At 42.9% G+C, this 22,962-nt stretch overlaps 3 protein-coding genes across 3 annotated transcripts in view; 1 reads left to right on the forward strand and 2 right to left on the reverse strand.

Annotated features, from left to right (window-relative positions):
• Nucleotides 1–149: 149 nt before the first annotated feature.
• Nucleotides 150–9,993, reverse strand: tubgcp5 (tubulin gamma complex component 5). Its single transcript, XM_030791651.1, has 23 exons — nt 9,860–9,993; nt 9,647–9,700; nt 9,449–9,557; nt 9,102–9,198; nt 8,916–8,995; nt 7,496–7,631; nt 7,153–7,270; nt 6,972–7,061; nt 6,774–6,867; nt 6,233–6,488; nt 5,595–5,797; nt 5,385–5,500; nt 4,540–4,808; nt 4,035–4,233; nt 3,538–3,726; nt 2,972–3,154; nt 2,454–2,538; nt 2,163–2,283; nt 1,585–1,739; nt 1,273–1,398; nt 861–949; nt 530–630; nt 150–196 (listed from the first exon to the last, which is right to left on the reverse strand). The coding sequence occupies exons 1-23, from the start codon at nt 9,991–9,993 to the stop codon at nt 150–152; spliced, it is 3,051 nt and encodes a 1,016-aa protein (XP_030647511.1).
• A 1,087-nt stretch (nt 9,994–11,080) lies between these two features.
• chst7 (carbohydrate (N-acetylglucosamine 6-O) sulfotransferase 7) lies at nt 11,081–16,055 on the forward strand. The gene is made up of 2 exons (XM_030791385.1): nt 11,081–12,414; nt 15,677–16,055. Exon 1 carries the CDS (start codon nt 11,130–11,132, stop codon nt 12,381–12,383), a length of 1,254 nt encoding a protein of 417 aa, XP_030647245.1. The 5' UTR covers nt 11,081–11,129; the 3' UTR covers nt 12,384–12,414; nt 15,677–16,055.
• A 1,239-nt stretch (nt 16,056–17,294) lies between these two features.
• slc9a7 (solute carrier family 9 member 7) overlaps nt 17,295–22,962 on the reverse strand; it is a 31,780-nt gene continuing 26,112 nt past the window's right edge. The window contains 1 exon segment of the mRNA XM_030791422.1: nt 17,295–20,612. Within this exon segment, the coding sequence (XP_030647282.1) occupies nt 20,352–20,612 (261 nt within the window). The 3' untranslated portion in view covers nt 17,295–20,351.

Genomic DNA, 22,962 nt, shown 5'->3' on the forward strand with positions numbered 1-22,962 from the left:
GTAGGTGACATCACCACTGCTGTACTGTACATGTTATGTGGGACGTGGAGACAAACACATCTACAGCTATACAATATCTGTCAAGCAACACGACGGTAAACAATAGGGCTTGTATTTGGCATGTGGGACGGGAGGAATGACAGCAGTCTCTAACACTGTTCAAATCCAGCCATTAGAGACAAAGCCAGGGACTCCACTGTGAAAGAACACAACACAACACAATAGGTCATGTTTCCTCACTCATGCACTTAAGAGAGTTGTTTCTGCCTTTAAATTATGTTACTCGTGAATTACTCACATGAGAAAGCTAAATTAATATCATGAATAAACCTACACTACAATGATTCAATTGATAGCGTTCATAAACTCTACATAACAAAACTATTTGTAGTGAGTATGTGTCCAATAAGGGCATTTAAGCACATTTGTAGATATCTGATAGCTGATGACTGGTTTAATGACACAAACGTAAATGTCAGAACTACTACAGTGAGATAGGTTATTAGGAGTACAGCAGAGCTGGACTTACAGTGTGGGAAAGATCCCCTACATACAGCCTTGTTCAAAATGGTCACCAAAAACATGTGACAGTTCTTGAAGTCAGACTCCATCTTGTCAATGGACTCAATCCTGCAAGTGACACAGTAACACATTTATGACACAGTAACACAGTGTTACGCCAATAATGCTTCAATACCCAACCCATAGGACACCCTCAGTAAACTTGTAATCACAGAAAAACATAAAGACATCTACTCCCAGAGATCGCATCCATTCAGTGCAAGCGATTTCCATCATTAAAAAGTGGTGAAAACGCTTAATTCTAACACTGTTTTGCCTTAATGATTGAGTACACTTACTTCCAAGCTCCAATACCAGCCTGCCATCGGTCAGAGAAGATGAGAACTAGATTGAGAACCTTCATAATGGCCTCTTTAACAAAACTGACCTGCAAAAGACACACAGGCACCGCAATCACATTTCTAACAAAGATGTGTCTTAAACAGAGGGGATCACCTCATCTGAGATGTAAGCCAAATGCCACACTGCATATAGACATGTATGGTTTCCTCTTTCTACTGCTGTTTATTGTAGAGATAGTATAATTATTATGTTAGTGACATTTAGTTTTGTGTGGATTGTTAGGATGCCCGTATCTGGATTCTGAAGCTAGATTCTCCATTCAAAGCGAAGCCTAATCCATGACTGGTCTTAATCCTTGTTGATGTAACCAGCCCATGGTGTGTGTGTGTGTGTGAGAACACTGCTCACCTTTTCTCTGAGCAGACAGCGGTCGTGGATGGTGGATAAGTATCTGTAGTGAATCTTAATTAATTGGTCCAGATCTTTGGCCTCCTGAACCTGATGCTGAAACTCCAGACCAGTGCTGTGTAGGATCTAAGCAAAGACACACATACGATAAACGTCAATGTTCAAATGACCCATAAACATTCAAGTGTTGGTTTGATTTAAATCATTGCATCATATTTGCAGTCCCAGAGTCCTAATCATATTCAAATCCTAGTGTTATGACCAAGAGTCTATGTTTTTATGACCTTAACCACATAGACAGAATGTACTCACCCTTGTCATGATGTAATTGTGTAAACTGTTGACGAAGTGCATTAGTTTGACTCTGAGGAGGAACATTCGGTGGATCTGCTGCCTGATTGGCTCTCTGTTCGCTGTATTGTCCTCAGGTATTCCTCCTTCATGTTTTTGGGCAGCTACCGTTAAATCTGAAGAGACAGGGACACTTCTAGAAAGGAGGGTTGGTCCACAGAACCACTGTCACAGAGTGACACTATATGTGCTTATGATAAAAGTTGCCAGGTAAGTTGCAGTAACTGCCTTGCATTTAATTCTGTGCTTTGACTTTACCCCCTTTGCTAATTATGCTGATTTTCTTTGTTGGTAGTGGTGCAATTAATTAAAGTGTTGCAGCCCTTACTCAATTATACTGTGATGAATTTATTACAGTATAGCTGTAATAATTCAGAGCACTTAATAATGCTCTGAATGGAGATTCATATGGAAAGCCAATCAAATGGTAATTCAGTACAAGACTGGTGTTCGTCTTTCTCGCGAAAACCATCCAAATGCCAGCAGCTCAGTATTGCCATACATGTAGTGATCATGTATAGAGTACAGTCATACTGTACCACTGAAACGCAGAGTGTCTAAGCTGTACTTGGCCCATTTGATTTGCAGCAGGAGCAGAAAGACTTGGCTATAGATCTTCTGACACTCAGAGCTGATCACGATATCCACAGGCCACGGCACCTGGTCAGCAAAAAGCACAGTTATAACTCAAAACCAGCACAGTTATTCAACAGAAACCTCCACAGTTATTCAACAGAAACCTGCAGTTATTCAACAGAAACCTGCGCAGTTATACATCAAAAATCTACAGCCCACAGCACAAAACCATGTCAAACAGACACCTGAGTTACCTTATAGCTCAGAGTTAAGCCATCCAGATTATTAATAGGCTGCTTTTTCCTCGCAGGGTCAAGGGTCTCCAGAAATATGGATAACCTTTGGAAAGAGGACGTTGATTGGTCAGACATACTACTACCGCACCATACACTAACGCTAATAAATGCACAGAATTGATATCAGAGGCGTATTGGTATTTTATTTTTTTATGGGGGTTTAATCTTATTCTGAGAACCGAACGTCCAGAACAACTGAAAGTCCGACTCTAGAATCTGAGGAAAACTTTATCTTACCTCTTCCTTTACCTTCCTTTTTCTCCCAAGCCTCTCTCTACCCTTCACCTCTCTTTCATATTGACTTTCTCCCAACATAACTTTCAATCCCGAAATAACACAAAAGCGTAGATGGGACAAACCAAATCGACTGCACCAGTGAGGGTTGGCAACATCATGAATAAAGCTAATGTGTTTGAGTTTGTGTTTGCGTTTGCGTTTGGGGAGGGGGAGGGGGGGGGGGGGGTGCTGGGGGGCACCTGCTGCTGTCCTCAGGGTGGCGCTGTCCCACAGCCTCCTGTAGCTGTACGTTGAGAAAAGACAGCTGCTGCCAGCTCTCCTTCTCCAGAACCTTGTCAAAGATGGCCGTGTAAAAATCATACATAGTGTCTCCTGCCTCTAACAAGAAGTAGTTCCTCATGGCCTGCAGATAACCCAGCAGTCTGTGAGAGGAAGGAGAGACCACAGAACATTAAGACACACATATATACTTTCGTACTTGACCTGTTTATTTTAGGCACCTCTCTCTCTCACTCGCTCGCTCGTTCGCTCGCTCACTGACTCATTCACTTTGTGCTTCACCCACCCACTTGCTCCCAGAATGTAATCTTCCTCACTTGCATTTAATCTGTCTAACTCTAACTCTAATCTTCTTAACTTGCCTATAGTGATGCAAAGAGAATCTGGGAGATTAAAAAAAAAAGCCTTAAAAAGCTTTCTCAGCATATTCGGTGATGACACTGTGCAGTGAGGACATGTGGCCATGCTGTCAGCGTGTGGGGTATTAAGGGTTGTGTGTGCGGTAAGGTTTCGCCGGGGTTCAGACCTGTAGTCTTTTTTTAGAGTGGTCATGAGGTTGCCGCAGCACTCGACGTATCTGCGCTGGATGTGAGGGTACAGGCAGGAGCGTAATGTCAGCTCAAACGTCTGACACGTCACCGACTCAGACGAGCGATCCAGCATCATGTCGACTCCACAGAACTTCTCGTGGAAGTCGTTCTGCTCCAAATACAGCCTGAGAGATAGAGAGAGAGAGAGAGTGAGCGTACCTGTCTAAATCGATCCATCCTGAGCATACAGACATAGTGAGTAGATATAAGGAGATATAAGGTTAGAACTGAAAGTTTTCCACAGGACTTATTTCTGTTTGTGTCAAGACTCAGTCATGTGTGTAAGTCAAACAAGCTAGGAAATATTACCCACCTTACACAAATATTCAGACCAAAGGGGTAAGTGCTGCTAGACAAGTTCAGCCTCATTCTGAGATGACATCTATGTAAAGTATCCTGCAGACAGTGAGTACAAGACTCTCTCTCAGCCTACCTGGCGAAGTTAATGGCCAACAGAGGGTCGTGGATGTCATGCTGTTCCAGATGTCTAGTCACTATAGACTGCATCTTAATCAGACTGCGCTTAGTGGCGTGCTGCTCCGACACCGCATCTCCAGGGGAGTCCTCCCCACGACGCAGACGCGACTGCACAGACTCCAGGAAAAGAGTGTAGAGACTCTTTCTCTCAGCATCTGAGGAAACATACACACACACAGACACACACACACACACACACACACACAGACAGACAGACAGCCAGCCTGAATTTCTACTGATTACCTGAGGAGGAAGTTCTCACAGTTCAGATTTTTTTTTTCTCCTCGCACTTAAATTGTTTAATTGTTAATTGTTATCAACAACCCCAGAGTCCTTTTAATGGGACACTCTGACAGAAAGCAAGAAAAAGAAAATCTAATTTAAATCTAATTTAAGTGTAAGAATAGCGCGCTCAAGGAAGAGCCACACACTGACGTCTGAATACACACACACACACACACCTCTGGCAGACTGGTCATTCTGTTCTGCCTCTTTGTGGTTCAGATTCTTCAGTAGCTGCATGGACTTGCCAGCCATAATGATCTGTTTCAGTACAGGTTTGAGGAAGGACACCATAGTGTGCTGCCCCCTGCTGGCCGCCTGCTCTCCCCCTGAGCTACCGCTGGCAGCATCGCTCAGCTTCTCCTCGCCCTCCACGGCCTCAGACACACTGTACAGAGTGTAGGTGGCGTACCAGAAATCCCTGTGGTTCACCGGCACATCTTTGTTTCTGAAGAAAACAAGGCACAACTTCCAGGTTATAACAGCGTTCGCGCTGACTGCTTTCCAACAGACACTGCTTAACTGTCATACCAACACACTCAGTAATAACAAACTAACTAATCTACTGCAAGCACCTATGTCGTAGTAATACCTGAACTCTAAATGTCTTAAACTATTTCTGATGTATAACAATATCAGCCTTAAACGTTCCCGCTGTAAAAACACTATTTTTAACGCAATAAGGTTCAAATGCATTCATTCTTATGAACTACAAAAAAATAATGTACTTAACGGATTCGATGGTAAAAATATTATACTGAGACAGTGAAAGATGGTCAGATATCGGCGTGTCTAAGTCCTGCTCCTGGAAGCGCATAGCTCTACACACACTTAGATGCTCTTCCTGCTCTTCCTGTTCTGCCTCAGTTTTCAAAACGCTTGATAAGCAGCTGATCACAGGAAGCAGGGGTGTCAGAGTAGGCAGAGATCTGGAATGTGCTGTTCTCTAAGAGCAGGATTAGAAAGGACAGAAGTATACAGCAGTGGCTTAGATTGGGAAACATAGAAATGTTAGACTTCTGACCTTTGAATGATAAACTCTTTGGCCGGGTCAAAGAGATGCCCGTGAACTATCCATTCGTCCACTATCTCCAAATACGGTCGCACCGTCTCTACCCACAAAGAGAAGAGCAGCGCCACCTGCAGGCAGAGAGGGTTAATCACCACCTTTCCGTTTCAGTGTTAAGGCGTTTCAAACGCACGTACACAAGTCAAGTGTTTCAAACACACTTACGGCCTGTTCAGATGCCTCTCCGACATTGTCGTACTCTATGATGGCTTTGTAGAGTGTGTTGAGTAAGTGAGACGCTCGCAGAACGTTAGGTGTGCCTGGTGGGACGTCAGCCACCCCTGTGCAGAACACCCTGTGTAGGACCTTAATCTGGGCCAGATGGGGAGTGAGCCGGTCCAGAACCATAGACAGGGTCACCGTTTCATCTGGACGGAATGGAGAATGGGGTTTAATCTAAGAGTCGTGTTACACACGTCAAATTCCTAACAACCCTGTTTATGCAGCTCAAGTTTCTTTCCTTTCAAAGCTTTTGTGAATACACTCACAATTTAGTTACCATAATTTAAACACAACTTCATCAAGATAGTTAGCATGAAACATCATATGCCACATCACAAACTAAATAAAGAATTAGACTCAGTATTTTAGCAGCTAGTATGGTTTCCAGCAAAGTAATCTTTCCTAATAAGGTTTACTACATGCCTAGTTCCCCATTCCATGGTTTTACTGCTTTGAAGTAAAGGTTAAACCATTAAACAGAGAACTGTTGGTAAAAGGAGCCTAATGTCAAGCAACTAATTCCCTTTTTGCTCCATATCAGTAAGCAGGGTCCTGCATGAGTGAGATTAGCTGAGACTTGCCTTTGCCTATCAGGTCTTTCTCTATGGAGGTGAGTTCCTCTTTGAAGGTGCTGAAGTACTTGTAGAGGGCCCACACAAAGGCCTGGTAGGTCCTGAAGGGAGGCTCGGAGCCTTTCTTACACGGCGCTGACGAAGTGCTGAGACTGGGGAGACTGGGCTCCGCGCTGTAACCAGTAACTTCATCTATAAACCGCTGAAGCCTGAACACGGCCTGGCCGTACGACGCGATGTGCTCTAATACCGACCGCAGGCAGTTCTAGACACACACATATACACACGCATACACACACACACCCACCCACCCACACACACACACACACACATACATACACAGGCATACATATTCTCACTAATGTCACAGCAGAATCTATGTAATTCTTCATGGCAATTTAAATAGTGTCTGCACTAACGGCTTCTTATAGAACCTACGCAATATCTTTCTCTTCATCAGTAACAGTCCTGTTCTCTCACTCTCACTCATTATCTAAGCTGCTTATCCTAATTAGGGTCGCAGGGCAGTCCTGTTCTCATTTTTACTTACATTAGTCAGATGGGTAACGACCACGTCATTCCTGACCGTCACTTTTCCTTCATGATGCTGAAAGATGAAAAGTTTCTTTACCCCAGAGAGAAGCCTGGTGAAAAGCAGAGGAAAACAAAACGCTAATCAGACCAGGCAAACAGCGATGCCACCAAGTCCGTCGGCGTTTTTCACGATAACGTCCCCCCCCAGTCTTACCACAGAGTCTCGCGTATGACTTGGGTTTCAGTGACAAAAGCTTTCTCCTCGGGGAAGTACAGAGGATCCGTGTTGTAGAGGTGTTGATCCCTATAAGGAAAAGGTGTAAGGGTTCAGATGGACCGAACAGAGATGTTATAAATCCTGTATAAGTGAAAAGGCTGGGTGTTGGGAGTCTCACCAGACATTCAGGAGGTTGGAGTGGAGGTGCAGGCTGTGGGGAAAGCGGGACGAGTGAGGGACCCAGTATGGAGCTACCACGTGTTGCTCCAACCACGTCCGAGCATCAGGCTCTCCTACTGGAACAACATCATTAAGCCGCAGCCAACGCTATCGGCTCCACAACACGTTTTCCATATGGACAAAGTATGGTGTTGGAGTACACATTATAAAATATCAGCATAATAATATTACAGAGGCACGCTCATTGAGTCCTGATGACATCTGCACCCAGAACATTCCCCTGAAGCTGAATATTTATGGACGCAAACACATCGAAATGTATTTGGATTCTGAAGCTTTACCTGTCCAGGTGAGTGGGACGGACTTATTGCTCTGCTCCTGTTCCTCCTGGGGAGTTTTGTCTAGTTGTATCCCAGAATCCTCTCTGCTGATAGGTTGTTGACTGTCCTCCTCCTCGCTCTCTTCCTCAGACCATTCCTTACATAACAAAGCAAACGTGAAAAATCAGCAATAACACTGCGTCTTCTGGAGTGAGTCTCACACTATGAAAACCACAGACCTTTTCAATAACACTGTGTCTTCTGGAGGGAGTCTCACACTATGAAAACCACAGACCTTTACAATAACACTGTGTCTTCTAGACTGAGTCTCACACTATGAAAACCACAGACCTTTTCAATAACACTGTGTCTTCTAGACTGAGTCTCACACTATGAAAACCACAGACCTTTACAATAACACTGTGTCTTCTAGACTGAGTCTCACACTATGAAAACCACAGACCTTTTCAATAACACTGTGTCTTCTAGACTGAGTCTCACACTATGAAAACCACAGACCTTTACAATAACACTGTGTCTTCTAGACTGAGTCTCACACTATGAAAACCACAGACCTTTTCAGTAACACTGTGTCTTCTGGAGGGAGTCTCACACTATGAAAACCACAGACCTTTACAATAACACTGTGTCTTCTAGACTGAGTCTCACACTATGAAAACCACAGACCTTTTCAATAACACTGTGTCTTCTAGACTGAGTCTCACACTATGAAAACCACAGACCTTTACAATAACACTGTGTCTTCTAGACTGAGTCTCACACTATGAAAACCACAGACCTTTTCAATAACACTGTGTCTTCTAGACTGAGTCTCACACTATGAAAACCACAGACCTTTACAATAACACTGTGTCTTCTAGACTGAGTCTCACACTATGAAAACCACAGACCTTTTCAATAACACTGTGTCTTCTGGAGGGAGTCTCACACTATGAAAACCACAGACCTTTTCAATAACACTGTGTCTTCTGGAGGGAGTCTCACACTATGAAAACCACAGACCTTTACAATACGCTGTGTCTTCTAGACTGAGTCTCACACTATGAAAACCACAGACCTTTACAATAACACTGTGTCTTCTAGACTGAGTCTCACACTATGAAAACCAAGGACCTTTACAATAACACTGTGTCTTCTAGACTGAGTCTCACACTATGAAAACCACAGACCTTTTCAATAACACTGTGTCTTCTAGACTGAGTCTCATACAATGAAAACCACAGACCTTTACACTAACGCTGTGTCTCCTGGACTGAGTCTCATACTATGAAAACTACAGACCTTCACAATTAGAGTGACAGGCATAACAGGAAGATGCTCTGAGATCTACACCATCTAGAAATGCACCTAACTCTGATTAGAAATGGTTTGACCTCAAACACTTATTTTAACAGATTCAAATACAAGGTGATCTACTCACCGGAGTATCTGGAAAAGGTCCAGTATCTATGTCCTCCCCTTCCATTAAGTACTTAGCCCAGTCAAACGTGTCCTCTTTCTCTGCATGAAGGAACATATAGAAACCTCATGAAACCAGAAGAAGTCCTAACTCAATCACAGCAAACAGGACAAAAAAAATGAACAGACATTAACTCTTGGCATTAACCTGGCTCCTTCAGTCTGGGCTTTTCAATGTAGGTTGTGTTTGATGGAGAGTCAGAGAGGAAAAGCATCAAGGCCAGAATACCATAATGCGCATCAGTCTGAAATACAGGAAGAATGAGAGTTTGTTAAAAAAGCAAAAAAAAAAAAAAACAGGACATCACAGAGATACTTTTGTGGAAAACATACATTTCTTCTCTGCACAGGAAAGATATCTGATTAAACAAGGGCTGTCACCTTTCTTCTGTTAATTTCTTCTTTTTTTTAAGGGTAAAGGCACCAGTAAGTACTAAAGTCTAACGCATATGAACGTAATGCCCCATATCACACAGCTGTGTGTTTCCACCATACCTTGGTACCCTCAGTGTTTGGCAGAGGTAAGTTTAGGAATTCATCGGTCAGCCTTCTCCAGCTTTCAGCTTTGCTTAGGTCTGAATGTATCATTAACTTCTCATGGATGCTGAGAAGCAGAAAAATAAACGTGTTCCGTTAAAAACGAAGCAAGACATTTCCGTGGCAACAGACGTGTGTATAACTTTTTGTTCTTACCCATCAATCGAGCGCAACACCTTGTGACTATTAACATCGAGGAAGCGATGGAACCTGACGAGACAAAAACAAGCTCTTTTTTTTAACAGTAGCATTATTCTTGGGGGGGGGGGCTAACTAGAAACGTCTCTTATGAAGACTAATTGCCAAGTAACACTAGGGATTGTTCTGGCAGACAGATGACAGCAGTAACTAGTGCGCCCGCATTCTTACCTGAAATTGGACCATACGAATTTAAGAGCCGTCTGAAAGTTCGGATCCTCTTCGTCCTCTATTCCGCTGAAGTGTTTAATAAGTTTCCTCGCCTCAGCATCGGTTTCCTTCTCGAATTTGGTCCAGTGTGCCATTGCTGCAGATGCTGGATTGATTGCTCGCAAACGGGCAATTTAACTACACTGCAAATAGGGTAAAAGAGATGCAAGTACGATTTTCGTTCCGAGTTTCAACCACGAACAACTACATTTGTTATAAATATGAACGTTACGCCATTGCATTCAACTGAAAATTCCAACTGGCTGGGAACCTAGTTGGTTCAATGACTTGACTATACAATTGCTTGGCATTAATTGCCGAATGCCTCGTCAAGCTAGACACCCAGAAAAGATGTAACCCAACACTACAGGTAACACTCTGATTAACTGCTCATATTTCTGATATAAATTCGATTTGTCTCCGAATTTACAGCGAAACTGTTTTCTGACATGAACACCCGTTACCGCTTCATTAGCTGTTTGAAGACAACAAGCCAGGTTCATGAGATCTACTTCCAGGTCAAAATTGGAACAATTTCGTCAAACAAAAAGTCTAACTGCGCTGCGCTATGCCAAATATTAAAATGATTTAAATAATTAAAAATCAAGCCCAAAAACACAGTAACCCATTAGAAAGTTCATTAGCATAATAAAACATATCTCCGTCAAAAATACTAAATGTACATGGCTTCTGTTACAGTACTAATCGATTTTCCTACGCTTTGTTGTCGTTAGGGTAATGTTGTTATATTCTGAATTATATTCTGACATGGATTTCACGAATCTGGCCTAAAACATTATATTCAAAGATATTAGAGATGTTTCCCCCTTCTAAACAGAATTAATACGTTGTGTTTTACATTGATCTCTCAAATAAAGCCTTTGTAGTTTGTCCGCAGGGTGGCAGTGAAGCACCTAACATTTGCACACGACACGGGTCTCCTGTGCTCTGAGAGCCGTTTTCTTCGATCTGAGAAGTTCACTGTCTGTAGAGTAGCTGGCTGACGTCATTAATTTTCAGGCTTATTGAATTTGAACAGTCCACGTGAAGAGGCCCCAAATAGTTGTCAATCCAATATGATGTGAAGCTCTTACTTTGATACACAGTAGGCGTGGCTTGTCTTCTCCACCCTCAAAACCTCAAAACTTTGCTGCTGGTATTGTTGATGTTCATACAGGGGCGCTAAACCGTTCGGAGAGTGGGCAGAGAGTGACTGCCGTTCACTGAGGAGATGAAAAGACGACTACAGAAGAAATACATCATCTTAATTCTAGGATATTCTGTTGTTCTACTGTTGATTCCTTATGTTTTGGATTCGAGTAAATCGACTCGTGTTAAACATGGATTTCAACAGCAGAGATGTCCCGATTTGGAAAACACGATGGCACTCTGGAATAACGGAGACAAATCTGGCAACTCAACGGATCCGATGGAAGAGACTGTCAGCAGGAACAATTCAAAAATACATATATACCTGCATGCCACCTGGAGGACGGGGTCTTCTTTTCTAGGGGAACTATTTAATCAGCACCCCGATGTGTTCTATTTGTATGAGCCAATGTGGAATATGTGGCAAGCTCTATATCCTGGAGACGCCGGGAGTCTGCAAGGGGCAGTTCGTGATATGATGAACTCACTTTTCCGATGTGATTTCTCTGTGCTGAAACTCTACGCAGGATCCGCCAACATCACCACATCTTTTATTTTTGGGTGGAAGACAAACAAGGTCATTTGTTCCGAGCCTCTATGTAACGCATACAAGAGGCATGAAATTGGATTAGTTCAAGGGGATGTTTGTAGTAAATGTTCTCCCAGGGACATAAAAGAATTGGAGAGAGAGTGTAAGAAATATCCTGTTGTCGTTATTAAAGATGTGCGAGTTTTAGACGTTGGTGTTTTAGTGCCTTTAATGAGGGACCCCACGTTAAATTTGCAAATCATACAGTTGTTCAGAGATCCACGGGCAGTACACAATTCCCGACTGAAATCCAAACTGGCTCTCGTTAAAGAGAGTATCCAGATCCTTAGAAGTAAAAAGGAGACAGACAAATATAAGCGTCTCCTGGTCCCCAATAGCAGAGTAAACCGTGCGGAGAACTATGTGGCTAGTGCAATGGAGCTAATATGCGACAACTGGCTCAGCGACATGTTGCTTGTCATGAGCGCACCTCCTTGGGTGAAAAGAAACTACATACGGATACGCTATGAGGACCTGGTGTTACACCCAGTTGAAGAACTACGGAGGCTCTATCGTTTTTCAAATCTCACCGTTTCTCCTGCCATGGAGAAGTTTGTGATGAATATGACTCACGGACAGGGCTACTCCTCAGACAAACCATTCCTCATATCTTCGAGAGACGCCAAAGAAGCCATATTTGCCTGGAGAGAGCGGTTAAATGTTGAGCAAATTACCCAAGTAGAGGCATATTGTAGTGAAGTCATGCGTCAGTTGGGCTATGAGAAAAGGGTGGTTGACAAGACTTAAACGGGTCGTGAATAGCGACATGAGAATCCAGGTATGTATGCTGAGAAAAAAAATCTTTTCGATTCAGCCCTAGAAATACTTGAAGTGAAATGGTTCAACAAGTAGCGGAATTTTTCACAAATGGTTTCCATCATTCTCCTATGTTATTTGTATAATCAGATATGAAGATGAACGGACATTATTTTCCGATAAGTGGTGGAAGAATCTGAAACCCAAAAGCGTAGCCTTGTTTCAGCTCTTTGCGGTTCATGTGTGGGCACCAAGACCTGAGGTGTAATTTTTGTATGCACAAATGGAATAAACGCACGTAGCGAATGAGACACTTTGCAAACTGAGTCATATCAGCTCAATCAAACTGACAGTTCAAGAAAGATGTGTAGAGTCATATGCAATAGAACGATTAGGAATAAGACCCCAAATCGACATTATTTTTTTAATTCTCTGTTGCGTGACTAAAGGGCACAACAAGTTGCTTGTCAGTAGACATATCATAATATCTCGACTTGTCTGTGTGAGAGTTCTGTGTTTCGTTCACCTCTGAACTAGTAAGACAACATCAAATCTAGATACACAATGAGTCTGCTTTTTATTTTGGGAACGGTATTGCATGGCAGGTCTGTATTCCCCAAGAACACAGTCCTGAAGGTTTGAAGCGAAATCATTGTGAGCAGCACAAAGTGCAAAGAAGCAGAACGTAACAAGAACGGAACATTTAATGTATTTTCATTTGTATCTGTCACCTATACGCAAATTCCATTTACTTTAATAACTTAAAGAAGGGGGGGCGGGCGTGCGCGCGCGCACGCACTGAAGTAAAGGCCTTGGTTTCTGTTCGGTCTGCATTTTAAAAACAAAAAAACAAAATGATGGTTTGGCGCTAGAGTAACTTCATACAGATGATGTAGCAGCTTCTCCATGTAGGAGACCCATGCAGGTTGTAATAGGTTGTTTCGAGAAAAATATCACATCCTATCTTTTCTCGAAACAACCTGTTATAACCTTCATAGGTCTCGTACATGGAGAAGCTACAACATCATCTGTATGAAGTCAGTCTAGCGCCTAACCATAATTTTTTATTCGACTCAGAGGAAATTAATGGTTATAGCCTTTATGTCATGTTATGAATAAAGAGAAATGTTCCTAAAACACCATTAGCAGTGAGCCGTCTGTCGGACAGTACTATGAAACGCAATGCTATGAAACTTCAATATTCCCAGCGTGAGATTTTGGTGATCCAATTTATCCGTCTATGTGCTACAACTGTCCTTGGCCAATCTGACCTTTTCTGGTGTGAGTGTGGTGGACACTTTCCATTACTCAGTTCTGTTGTTTTGTTTGGTGCTTCTTGTCTTGTTTAAGAAAAGTCAAACAAGCCACATTTTGCAAAAATGTCGAAGTAACCACCAGTTCAGAAGCATTTGTCGAAACACGCCTATTTGAATTGAACAGGAAGTTGCTCGGTGACAGATAGGCTTCAAATTTTGGACACCCCACCCCCCAGTGCCCCATTTACTTATTAACACGGTGATATTAAGAACGTCAAATCGCGTTTTGTGAATGGGTGCAAAATATGTAACAGGGAACTTGTGAGGGACATGTATGATGTGTGATGTAGCTACACCCATTCTTGATTGTATGGACTTTGCTCATGGTTTTTGATAAAACCAATAAAACTCAGTGACTTGGACTGAAAACCCTTTCCGCTTAATGTCTCCAAAGTCCTCCTTGCAATGGTTAGGTAAGAAGAGAAACATATTGATCGGCTCATGCCAAATGAGCTTTAACTGAATCACAGTGCATCAGATTTTACTTAAGACAGAGAGCAGGTGTAGAGCTCAGAAAAGGAAAGTCTCATTTCTGTCTCATTTACATATTGTGCAATAGTCTCCAGAAGCAGTTTCTAAATTCTGAATCTTTTCGGATGACTGAATATCCTGTGCTTGTGAAATACGTCTTTTTTCTGAATGACTTCATATTCTCTAGACTTTCTTTTTTTGATTAAGGAACAAGATATAGAATGTTATCTTTTGAGATTAAAGCCTAAGTCTTTTGAATGTTTGGGTTCATTCTGGGTGTGCAGAAAGGTAATTTGCTCTTACCTGCCCAGAAATCACCTGCACTCTTCTCAGCAAACAATGGGAATCTTATCACATTCATGTATCAATGCATGTTCAAACCTGCAGTAAAAGATTCAGTTTATGTCAGAGCATGCTAACCTGTGCTATATACTCACCATACCGTAAACCTCCTTTCAGTTCCTTATAATAGTATGGGCTAGACATTACCTCATCAGCTCACACTTCTCTCCTGAAAGGAGAGATGGACACTCCTTATAAATTCTTCAGTGCTGAATATGGACAGACAAAAATACCATTTTTGTGATTGTTATGGTTGTCTGTAGAAGAGAATATCATATTGGTATTGATACTGAAGCTCCAGCTTTATCCAGTCATATTCAGTCGATGTTACAGCCGACTGATTTCAGCTTTGCATACCATCACTGTTAATGATCAAAAATGCTGAGGCTAAGAGAGAATGTCCCTAAGTCTCAGTCTGCTGCACAGTGTGTGTGTGTGTGTGTGTGTGTTGGCTCTGAGGGATACATGTCTGGCTGGACCTCAGTGAGCCTGTGACACTCACTTATGCCTAGCAGGAACAGAACAGCATTGCGAGACTGTGTGTGTGTGTGTGTGTGAGATGACGTCCTTGCCAGGTTCACCCTGCCACCAGTGCTAACGTGCAGATCCCTTCAGGGTAGAGGAGACCTCTATGCAAACTCATGTACTTCAGTCTACTCTCTACCATGTATGTGTCTGTCTACTGATCTCAGACCTGTTCATGCACATAAGATACACCATCCATTTCCATCTTACTAGGAACTGCAGTAAACCACTTTGCCATAGAAGGTCAAAAACTGCTCGAGGAACAGACTGAGGACTAAACGCCTGTTATCTATTCAATGACACACAGTATAATCAAAGACAGAGATTAACCATTAATGTCAATAGTAACTGATGGAGTTCTTTAATACAGTGTTAATATTTAGACCATAGTCCTTCACTCATAGAGTGTGTGCTAAACAGCAGAAGGTACAGGTGGACTGAATAATGTTGTCAAAATATTAGGTAAATGTCAGTCTTTTCTTGTTAGCTTGGCGTGGAACATTGAGAACTTCATTGTTCACCTGCATGGTGCCTCCCAAAATCTGATAATGGTTCTACTCTAAAGTCTAATCACCATCTTCTGGAATTACCATGAGGATGCTAAAACCATTTCAACTTCTTCTGTTTCAGGAGTCTGACACCCCGGCATGAAAGAGGGAGCGAGCGAGCGAGAGAGAGAGAGAGAGAGAGACAGAAAAGAAACGGCAGGATGTTTGGACTGTGGAACAGTACTACGGAGAGGCGATGCTGGAGAGAGAGTTCCCTCTGCGTGGTGCAGCAAAAAGCCTCTCCCCCCCGAAAACAGGAGAGTCTATACGCAGCCAGAGACAGACTGACAAGCTGAACACACACACACACACACACACAGTGAGATCAACTGACAGCCAAACAAGCACTGAACACTTTCTAACCTAGTGAAAGACACACTCAAAAGCCAATACTTACTAGACACCACAAAGAAAACACTAAAACAAAGAGAAGAGAGAGATGCATGGACACACATGGACTGTATGAGGATTTTATATACACACACACACAGACATATAAATATATATATATATATAACACACACATATATGTGAGATATAGAGAGAGAGAGTGAAAATGTAATGAGTGCGTTAGAAGTGGTTTTAGAAAAGGCCCAGGCAAAGCACTGTCCTGATGAGCAGATTTCAGCACTGTTAATCCCTCTCCAATCCTTGGCTCCACTAATCAGCCATGGCCACACAGTACCCACAAGATGAACAACTAGCTCCACTGTATGTGCTTACACTGCCTTGAACAAAGCTTTTCAAGCTCTGCGTGTGTGTGTGTGCACACGCAGTTGATGCCCTCCATCTTATGATCATCATTCAGAGTGTGAGCAGTTTGCTTTAGAGATCCAATCTGACACATCGTTTCTGTAAAAAAAAAAAAAAAAAAAAAAAAAAAACAGACAGAAGGCTGTTTTCTCATAGATGTGAAGCCATGATTAACTGTTGAGATGTTGCCCAAGGCAGAATCTGAGATGCAGTGTACCATCTCTATGGTGAGACAAGGCAAACCAGACAGAGAGAGTGAGTTTGACACCAAGATAAACTACTGACATAAGGACAGCTGCAATTTCCCAGTTACTACCAGAACACTCACACTTGTGTGAAATTCCACAGTATTTCTCACACACAAACGCACGTATGCACACACAAACCCTGGAGCTCACTAGCAAACCTATGATACTCTTCAAATGAGAGTGCATCTGTCAACTAGATGTGCCCTCTGTCCACTCTCCATATGAAAGCTTGTGAATTGCACACACAACTAATTATACAAGGGCCTGACAGTAGAGTTAGGAGATGAAATTATATCAGGGCCTGACAGTAGAGTTAAGAGATAATGATACATTCCATAGATAATACACTTCATCAAAAAAATAAATAATATTAATATTAGATATTATTGGGCCCTGTTCTATGTTCTTGTTGGTCATACGTGTTGACAGTATTATCTGTTCATGTAAAAAAAAAAATGAGTTTATTTTTGATTTCTCTCAATTTAAAAACAAATACCATCATTCCAGCATTGAATATCAGTGTCTTACAAGGGAAAGGGAACTTATTTGGGAAACTCAGTTTTGTCCTCGTTGAAATGGTTCTATTTATCAATAAAATGTAAATAAATGAGACCTTTGTAGTAAACACTGACTGTTTTTTTATTGAATGACATAAAATAAAGCAATTTTAATATTATATTGCTGCTAGGACAGTTTGAAGGTACATTGAGTATTTTCTTGAAATGCACAATTTTCATACTTGATGCATACCACAGATTTGTTATGTATTACGGTAGTCAGGCTGAATGTATTTCTATGTGTATTATTATATGAGGATCGTTGTAGAGCATTGTCGCCATAGATACATCACACATTCTCAAAATCGCAGTCTGATAAACAGACCATACAGACAGATACCGACATGCAGAATATAGCAGGTAAACTGGATTGCTACGACAGAGCTTGGGCATTCCTCGCCATATTTACAAGTCCTGCTTAATATCAGGGGGGGGCGGAGTCAGTCCAGCTCCCGGAAAGTGTTAGTCAGAGCGAGCTCCGTCCTACAGAGTAAAGTCCTTTTCTAAATGCCACGACTATTCACTTCTCCCTCAGTTGCAAGTTAACAAATTCTGTCCCAGGACATCGATGGCATTTGAAGTTCCAAAGTGCAGTTTACTGGCCAAAAACGTGCTTTCCCTTCCCACGTTGTTCCGTCTTACTTATAGGTGGCTTAAAACAGTGTCACATTGGACCCATACAAATTGCTGTTTAAATCTGCTCTAGTTTAATCAGTTACTCAAGCCATGCGGAGAATCTCAACTTGTCTCAATATTACTGTAAGCATAAGGGAGTTTTCAGTTTTTTTTCTCTGTTTTGTTTTGGGGGGGGAGTTCCCCCCTATGTGCAGCTGAGGGGCGAACCCCAGTTAGTGTTGAGATGATGTTTCTGAGGCGTTTCGCACCAAGGAGTAAAAGGAGAGTTGTAGAGTCACATTGCCAAAGTCCGTGGAGTGTAGTCACAGGTGTCTCTCTGGGTTGAGGCTGTTTAAAAAAAAGTCTTTACATTAGCGCTAGCTGCACATTCACGCCAGTTTTCACGGCAAATTTGGGGCAACAACTTCACAGCCAAACGCTACGTTAGCCCAGATGCTAATAGGGCAGGCCAAGCAAGAGTGGAGTGGATAAAATTACCCAGTCACCAGCGGCAGATTTGGAAAAACAAGTAAAGCCTACGACTCCCTTATATACATCTCAAATGACACACTCTTGACGAACAATCGCAGCTTTCATGGTGTCTGTTAACCTCTTGCTCCAACTTGGACCTGGGCTGGAACTCATACATATGTAGGCTAACCCCAGCACACTTTGCGAAGGTTAAGTATATAGACACACGTTACACACACACCATGGCGACGGCACATGTTCAGACTCAGTGAGGTATTACCCTACTGAAGAGATAAGATCAGCCCCCCCACATTCATATCCATCTATCCAGCACATGCAGCCTCACTCAGCAGATAAAGTGCTTATATATGCCACACACAGCTGCAGAACTCCCCCACTGGGAAACCAAACTCAGTGGGTCGCAAATATTTACAAAAAGGAGGGTTAGCAATCTGTCTAGTAAAAGATGGACTGGGCGCAGGGATAGAGAGAAGGGCGTACTGAGGAATGGATGAAACGTGGGGCCACAAAGTTGATCTTTAGAGTATCCAATGTGCCGCAACTTTCTTCAGTTCTTATGTGTTCAGTGTCCTTGAATACACTCATCAGATATGCTCATCCCTCAGACAGAAGGCACAGCCATAGCTACAGAATTGATCTATTGCGTTCTATTGTATCATTGTATCTGTGTGTGTGTGTGTGTGTGTGTGTGTGTGTGTGTGTGAGCGCAGATGTGGTAGTGTGACAGGCAACGGGGGAGATCTCATTACTACACAGTAGGGGCAGTAGACTTGAGCCACACAAAGTCTTAAACACATCATTATAGCCGTAGCATTGACTGGAGTCAAGCCTACGCTGACCTTTCCTCTGACAGCACGGGTTACACGCACACACACACGCACACACATGCATGCATGCACAGATCCTGAAGGTTATCTTTAAAATGGATTTCTGTTACCGTGAGTTGTTATTGACTGAATATGCAGGGTGGTTTGTCATGTGATGCTCCAGTTATGCTGTATTCACAGTGTTCAGCTATGGACCGTGGTTTTCACGCTGGCTGAAACCGCAGCAAGGATATATAAGTAAAAAAAACAAACCGAAATAAGAAACAGAGGAGTATCCAACTCAAAGCTGATTTGCAGAAAGAGCAGACTGATTCAAAATAAGATCCTATCAATTTGAAGACAGAATGTAGACCATTGTGTTAAGGTAGGATTCGCCGTCAGGCCAGATGACGCGTACAGGGCCGTGACAAACTGACATACTTCCCTGTCCTGTATTGCTCATTTGCATTTAGCAGGAGATATCGTTTACACAGCATCCATTTCTTCATGCTAAAGTCATCTCTGTGTGTGAGATTAAATACAGAGTTTGGAAAACGTTTTGGGTGCCAGAAAAACTCTAAGCCAGTTTAAACAGAGAATAATTACCACATGTAACCACAAAGTTCTACTTTTGGTATACTGTACATTCCCTTTGTGGTGGAATGGTCCAGTGAGCAGAATGTGCGTTAGCATATGCTTATGTTTCTCACTTGTCTTTCATTTTCTCTTAGCAGACCTGTAACTCTGCCCGGGACGTTAATTGATACACCATCACATCTGGAACTGCAATTCACTAGAGCACAGTGTTTTGATGAGCTTCTGGAACTCAGAATCCCTAGACACAGAATTCTGAAACACAGAACTCCGGAACGCGAGCTTGGAGCTCAGCGTTGGCCTGAAACCCCACTCAGTCAGCACACAGAAACTTTCTGTTGTTCCTCTGCTGAGCAGAGCTTCCTCTCACAAAGGGAAAAAAAAAGAAAAAAAAAATATACAGGGAAACAGTAAAGTACAGTATCACAGCAAGGGATGGCAGAACCTCTGTCTGAGGACACCAGGTATCCAGACAATCACTACCATCGCCACCACCAATGACGTGCAGAAATGAGGATGAAATGGCTTTTCTTGTATCTGGTTTCACAGGAACCCATGCTCACTCTCTCCATCCTTTCATTCCTCCACCCTTGTATAATGTGTGTAGAGGGTGAGGTGGGATGTAGCAACAGAAGGGTGGATGGGAGTGGTTGATCGGGGTTTGGGGTTTGGGGGCAGGGTCAGGGGCGTGATCAGGCGTGATCTTCGATGGGGAAAACCAGACGTGTTCCTCGTGTCATGACTTCCTGCTCACGCATGTCCAGTTCCCGTTCTAGAGCCTCTTCCGAGGTGCTGCCGCTGCGTTTGCCGTTAACGGCCCAGCCACCAGCCGCGGTCTCCCGTCCAGAGGCTCCAGCGCCGTTAGCCGTGATGGCTGTGTCACCGTAGGTCAGAGTCAGGTCGCCGTCGTTAAGAATGAGGTCAGAGTCCGTCTCTCTCAGCTGTTCTTGGTTCTGTGGAACAGCCACAAGCCAGACATGAAGGGAGGGGACAGGGAGTCCAGGACATTCAAACAAATACACACACACACACACACACACACACACTCAGACATTCTCTAAATCTCAAAACAAGGGTTCATGAAGGACACTGTGGAGTCAGACACAAACAGGGGTAAAAATAAATAAATAAATAAAAATTTCAGAACAATCTAAACTTTGGCCAATACACATGAATCATGTATTGATATGAACACAACAGAAATTCCTACAGAAATTCTCATGTTTAATGTCAATCACGCAGCTACCACAATTTACCCATATATACATATATAATCCATAATCCACACACACACACACACACACACACACACACACACACACACACACCATGATCACTGAGTTATGGGTTTGGAACTGACATCAGAGGAATTTTAAGTGATCCAAAAGCGTGTAGTGTGCAGTTCTGATGGGAAAGAGACGCTCCCACACACGTACACAGTCTCCAACAAGCTTGTGTAGGGGATTACATGCTGATGAGACGGATCAAACGGTGTAATCAGCATTACATAACGAACAACACGTACCGCAAAAAAAAAGAGAGAAAGAAACCTCGAGAGGAACTTACACTGAAGTAAGCTGTGTTCATAGAGCCAGTGTCTGCACTAGGATTTCAGAAAAACCCTTCTTAAAATGAAAGGAAGTATGGCTGTTTTAGTCACGGTATTGATGAAGTAATCGAAAAGGAAAGTTACATAAGACCAGATTGTGGTGGAGGCCTTTTTACCCAAATCTGCCAGCGACAATGCCTCCACAGATAGTCTACTGACAATTAAACAAATGGAGGGCATTTCAGAATGAGGAGCTCTTTTCCGTTTCATAGAAATGGAATGGTTGTGTTCAGAACAAATGTGGGATTCCTGAAACAAAATGAAGGCTAATCTCTCTCTCTCTCTTCTCTTCATTTTAATATTGAAAAACATGAAAATGAAACGAAAATACTAAGAGCAATCCACTTGAAAGACAAGAGGTTGTGTTGCAAAGAGCTCTCTGCCACAAAAACATGCATTTTCATCTATCGTGACCCTGAGAGGGAGATGGACAGAGAGAAAGAGAGAAAAAGAGAGAGAGAGAGGGAAAACAAAACATCTCTGTAAACCCCTGTTTCTAATGCCAGCATAAGCTGCATTCTCACTGCAGAGTGCCAGGCAATGCCTTGAACTGACTGTTACATACACACACACACACACACACGCATCACATTCACGCACACACACTCACACTAAATGAGCGTGAATAACAGGCACAGAGTACAATGAACAGCACATACTGAACATATACACACATACAGTACATGCAGTACACACTGGACACCGCATTCTGCACACGCACATGCACTGGGCAAATAAGCATATTACTTGTACGCATTATTCACAGGAGAACAGACAGAGGGAGAAGGAGGGAGAGTGGGAGGGAGGCAAAGAAAAACACAGAGAAAGAGATACTTTCAGCAGAGAGAAAGTGTGAGACAAGCCACAGGCACAGAGAGAGAGAGAGAGAGAGAGAGAGAGGGAGAGAATAAATATGTATGATGGAGACAAAAAAAAAAAGCTTAAAGGGCGACAGGCATAACTACAGCCGGGGCCAGAAACAGACATAACACAGCATGTGTAAAAGTCAACTGTCCATTGCACAAGATAATTCTGCTATGACTCATATTGTGAGCTGAATGAGGGCTTTTGGCTGAAAGAGGGATAAACAGAGACAATGCTTGTTTTTTTCCTGAGGAACAGAGAAAGAGCGAGAGAGAGAGAGAGAGGGAGAGAGAGAAGTGTGATGAACAGTGATGGCTCTGGAGTCGCCAGAACCAGCAGGACCCTGGGCTGTACTCTGGGCACTGCAACACAATGAGTGATTGTCAGACACTGCAGAAGGCAGCCGAGCGTCCCAGCTCCTACAGTGTCAGATCTGAACTTCAGCTAAGGGGGGTGGAGGGTGGAGTGGGGGGGGGGGGGGGGGGGGGGGGGGGGGGCAAGCTTGGCAGAAGAATGAATGGGAGAGCGAGCCGGACAACTTCTCCACGGTTGAATAATTCGAGGTTGAGCGTCTTTTTCACATCTATGGTTATCAGCGTGGTATCTGTGAATGGGGCTTTTGTAAGTCTCTGAATGCAGAGATTCTGCCCTCCGTTTGGAAAATGACAACACTTTTTCTGTGCCATTCCCACACACACACACACACAAACATTGTTACAACTCCGGCAGATTCAGATACTCATTGGAGGGAAGTAGGCCAAAGTCATTCTGTTCAGTACTGAGCGCCAACTGCTATAAAAGGACGTGTGGAATTTGTATAATCCCTTTTA

This window comes from Chanos chanos, chromosome 14 (genome assembly GCF_902362185.1).
Source record: "Chanos chanos chromosome 14, fChaCha1.1, whole genome shotgun sequence".
Lineage (NCBI taxonomy): Eukaryota > Metazoa > Chordata > Actinopteri > Gonorynchiformes > Chanidae > Chanos > Chanos chanos.

Bases quoted from the DNA above. Each gene is read 5' to 3' on its own strand.
- tubgcp5 (XM_030791651.1), bottom strand. From the start codon at position 9,993: ATGGCACACTGGACCAAATTCGAGAAGGAAACCGATGCTGAGGCGAGG. The intron at 3,155-3,537 runs GTCTGAACCCCG...TTCCTCTCACAG, and splicing joins ACTCTAAAAAAAGACTACAG to ACTGCTGGGTTATCTGCAGG. The intron at 950-1,272 runs GTGAGCAGTGTT...TGTCTTTTGCAG, and splicing joins GCTGTCTGCTCAGAGAAAAG to GTCAGTTTTGTTAAAGAGGC.
- chst7 (XM_030791385.1), top strand. From the start codon at position 11,130: ATGAAAAGACGACTACAGAAGAAATACATCATCTTAATTCTAGGATAT.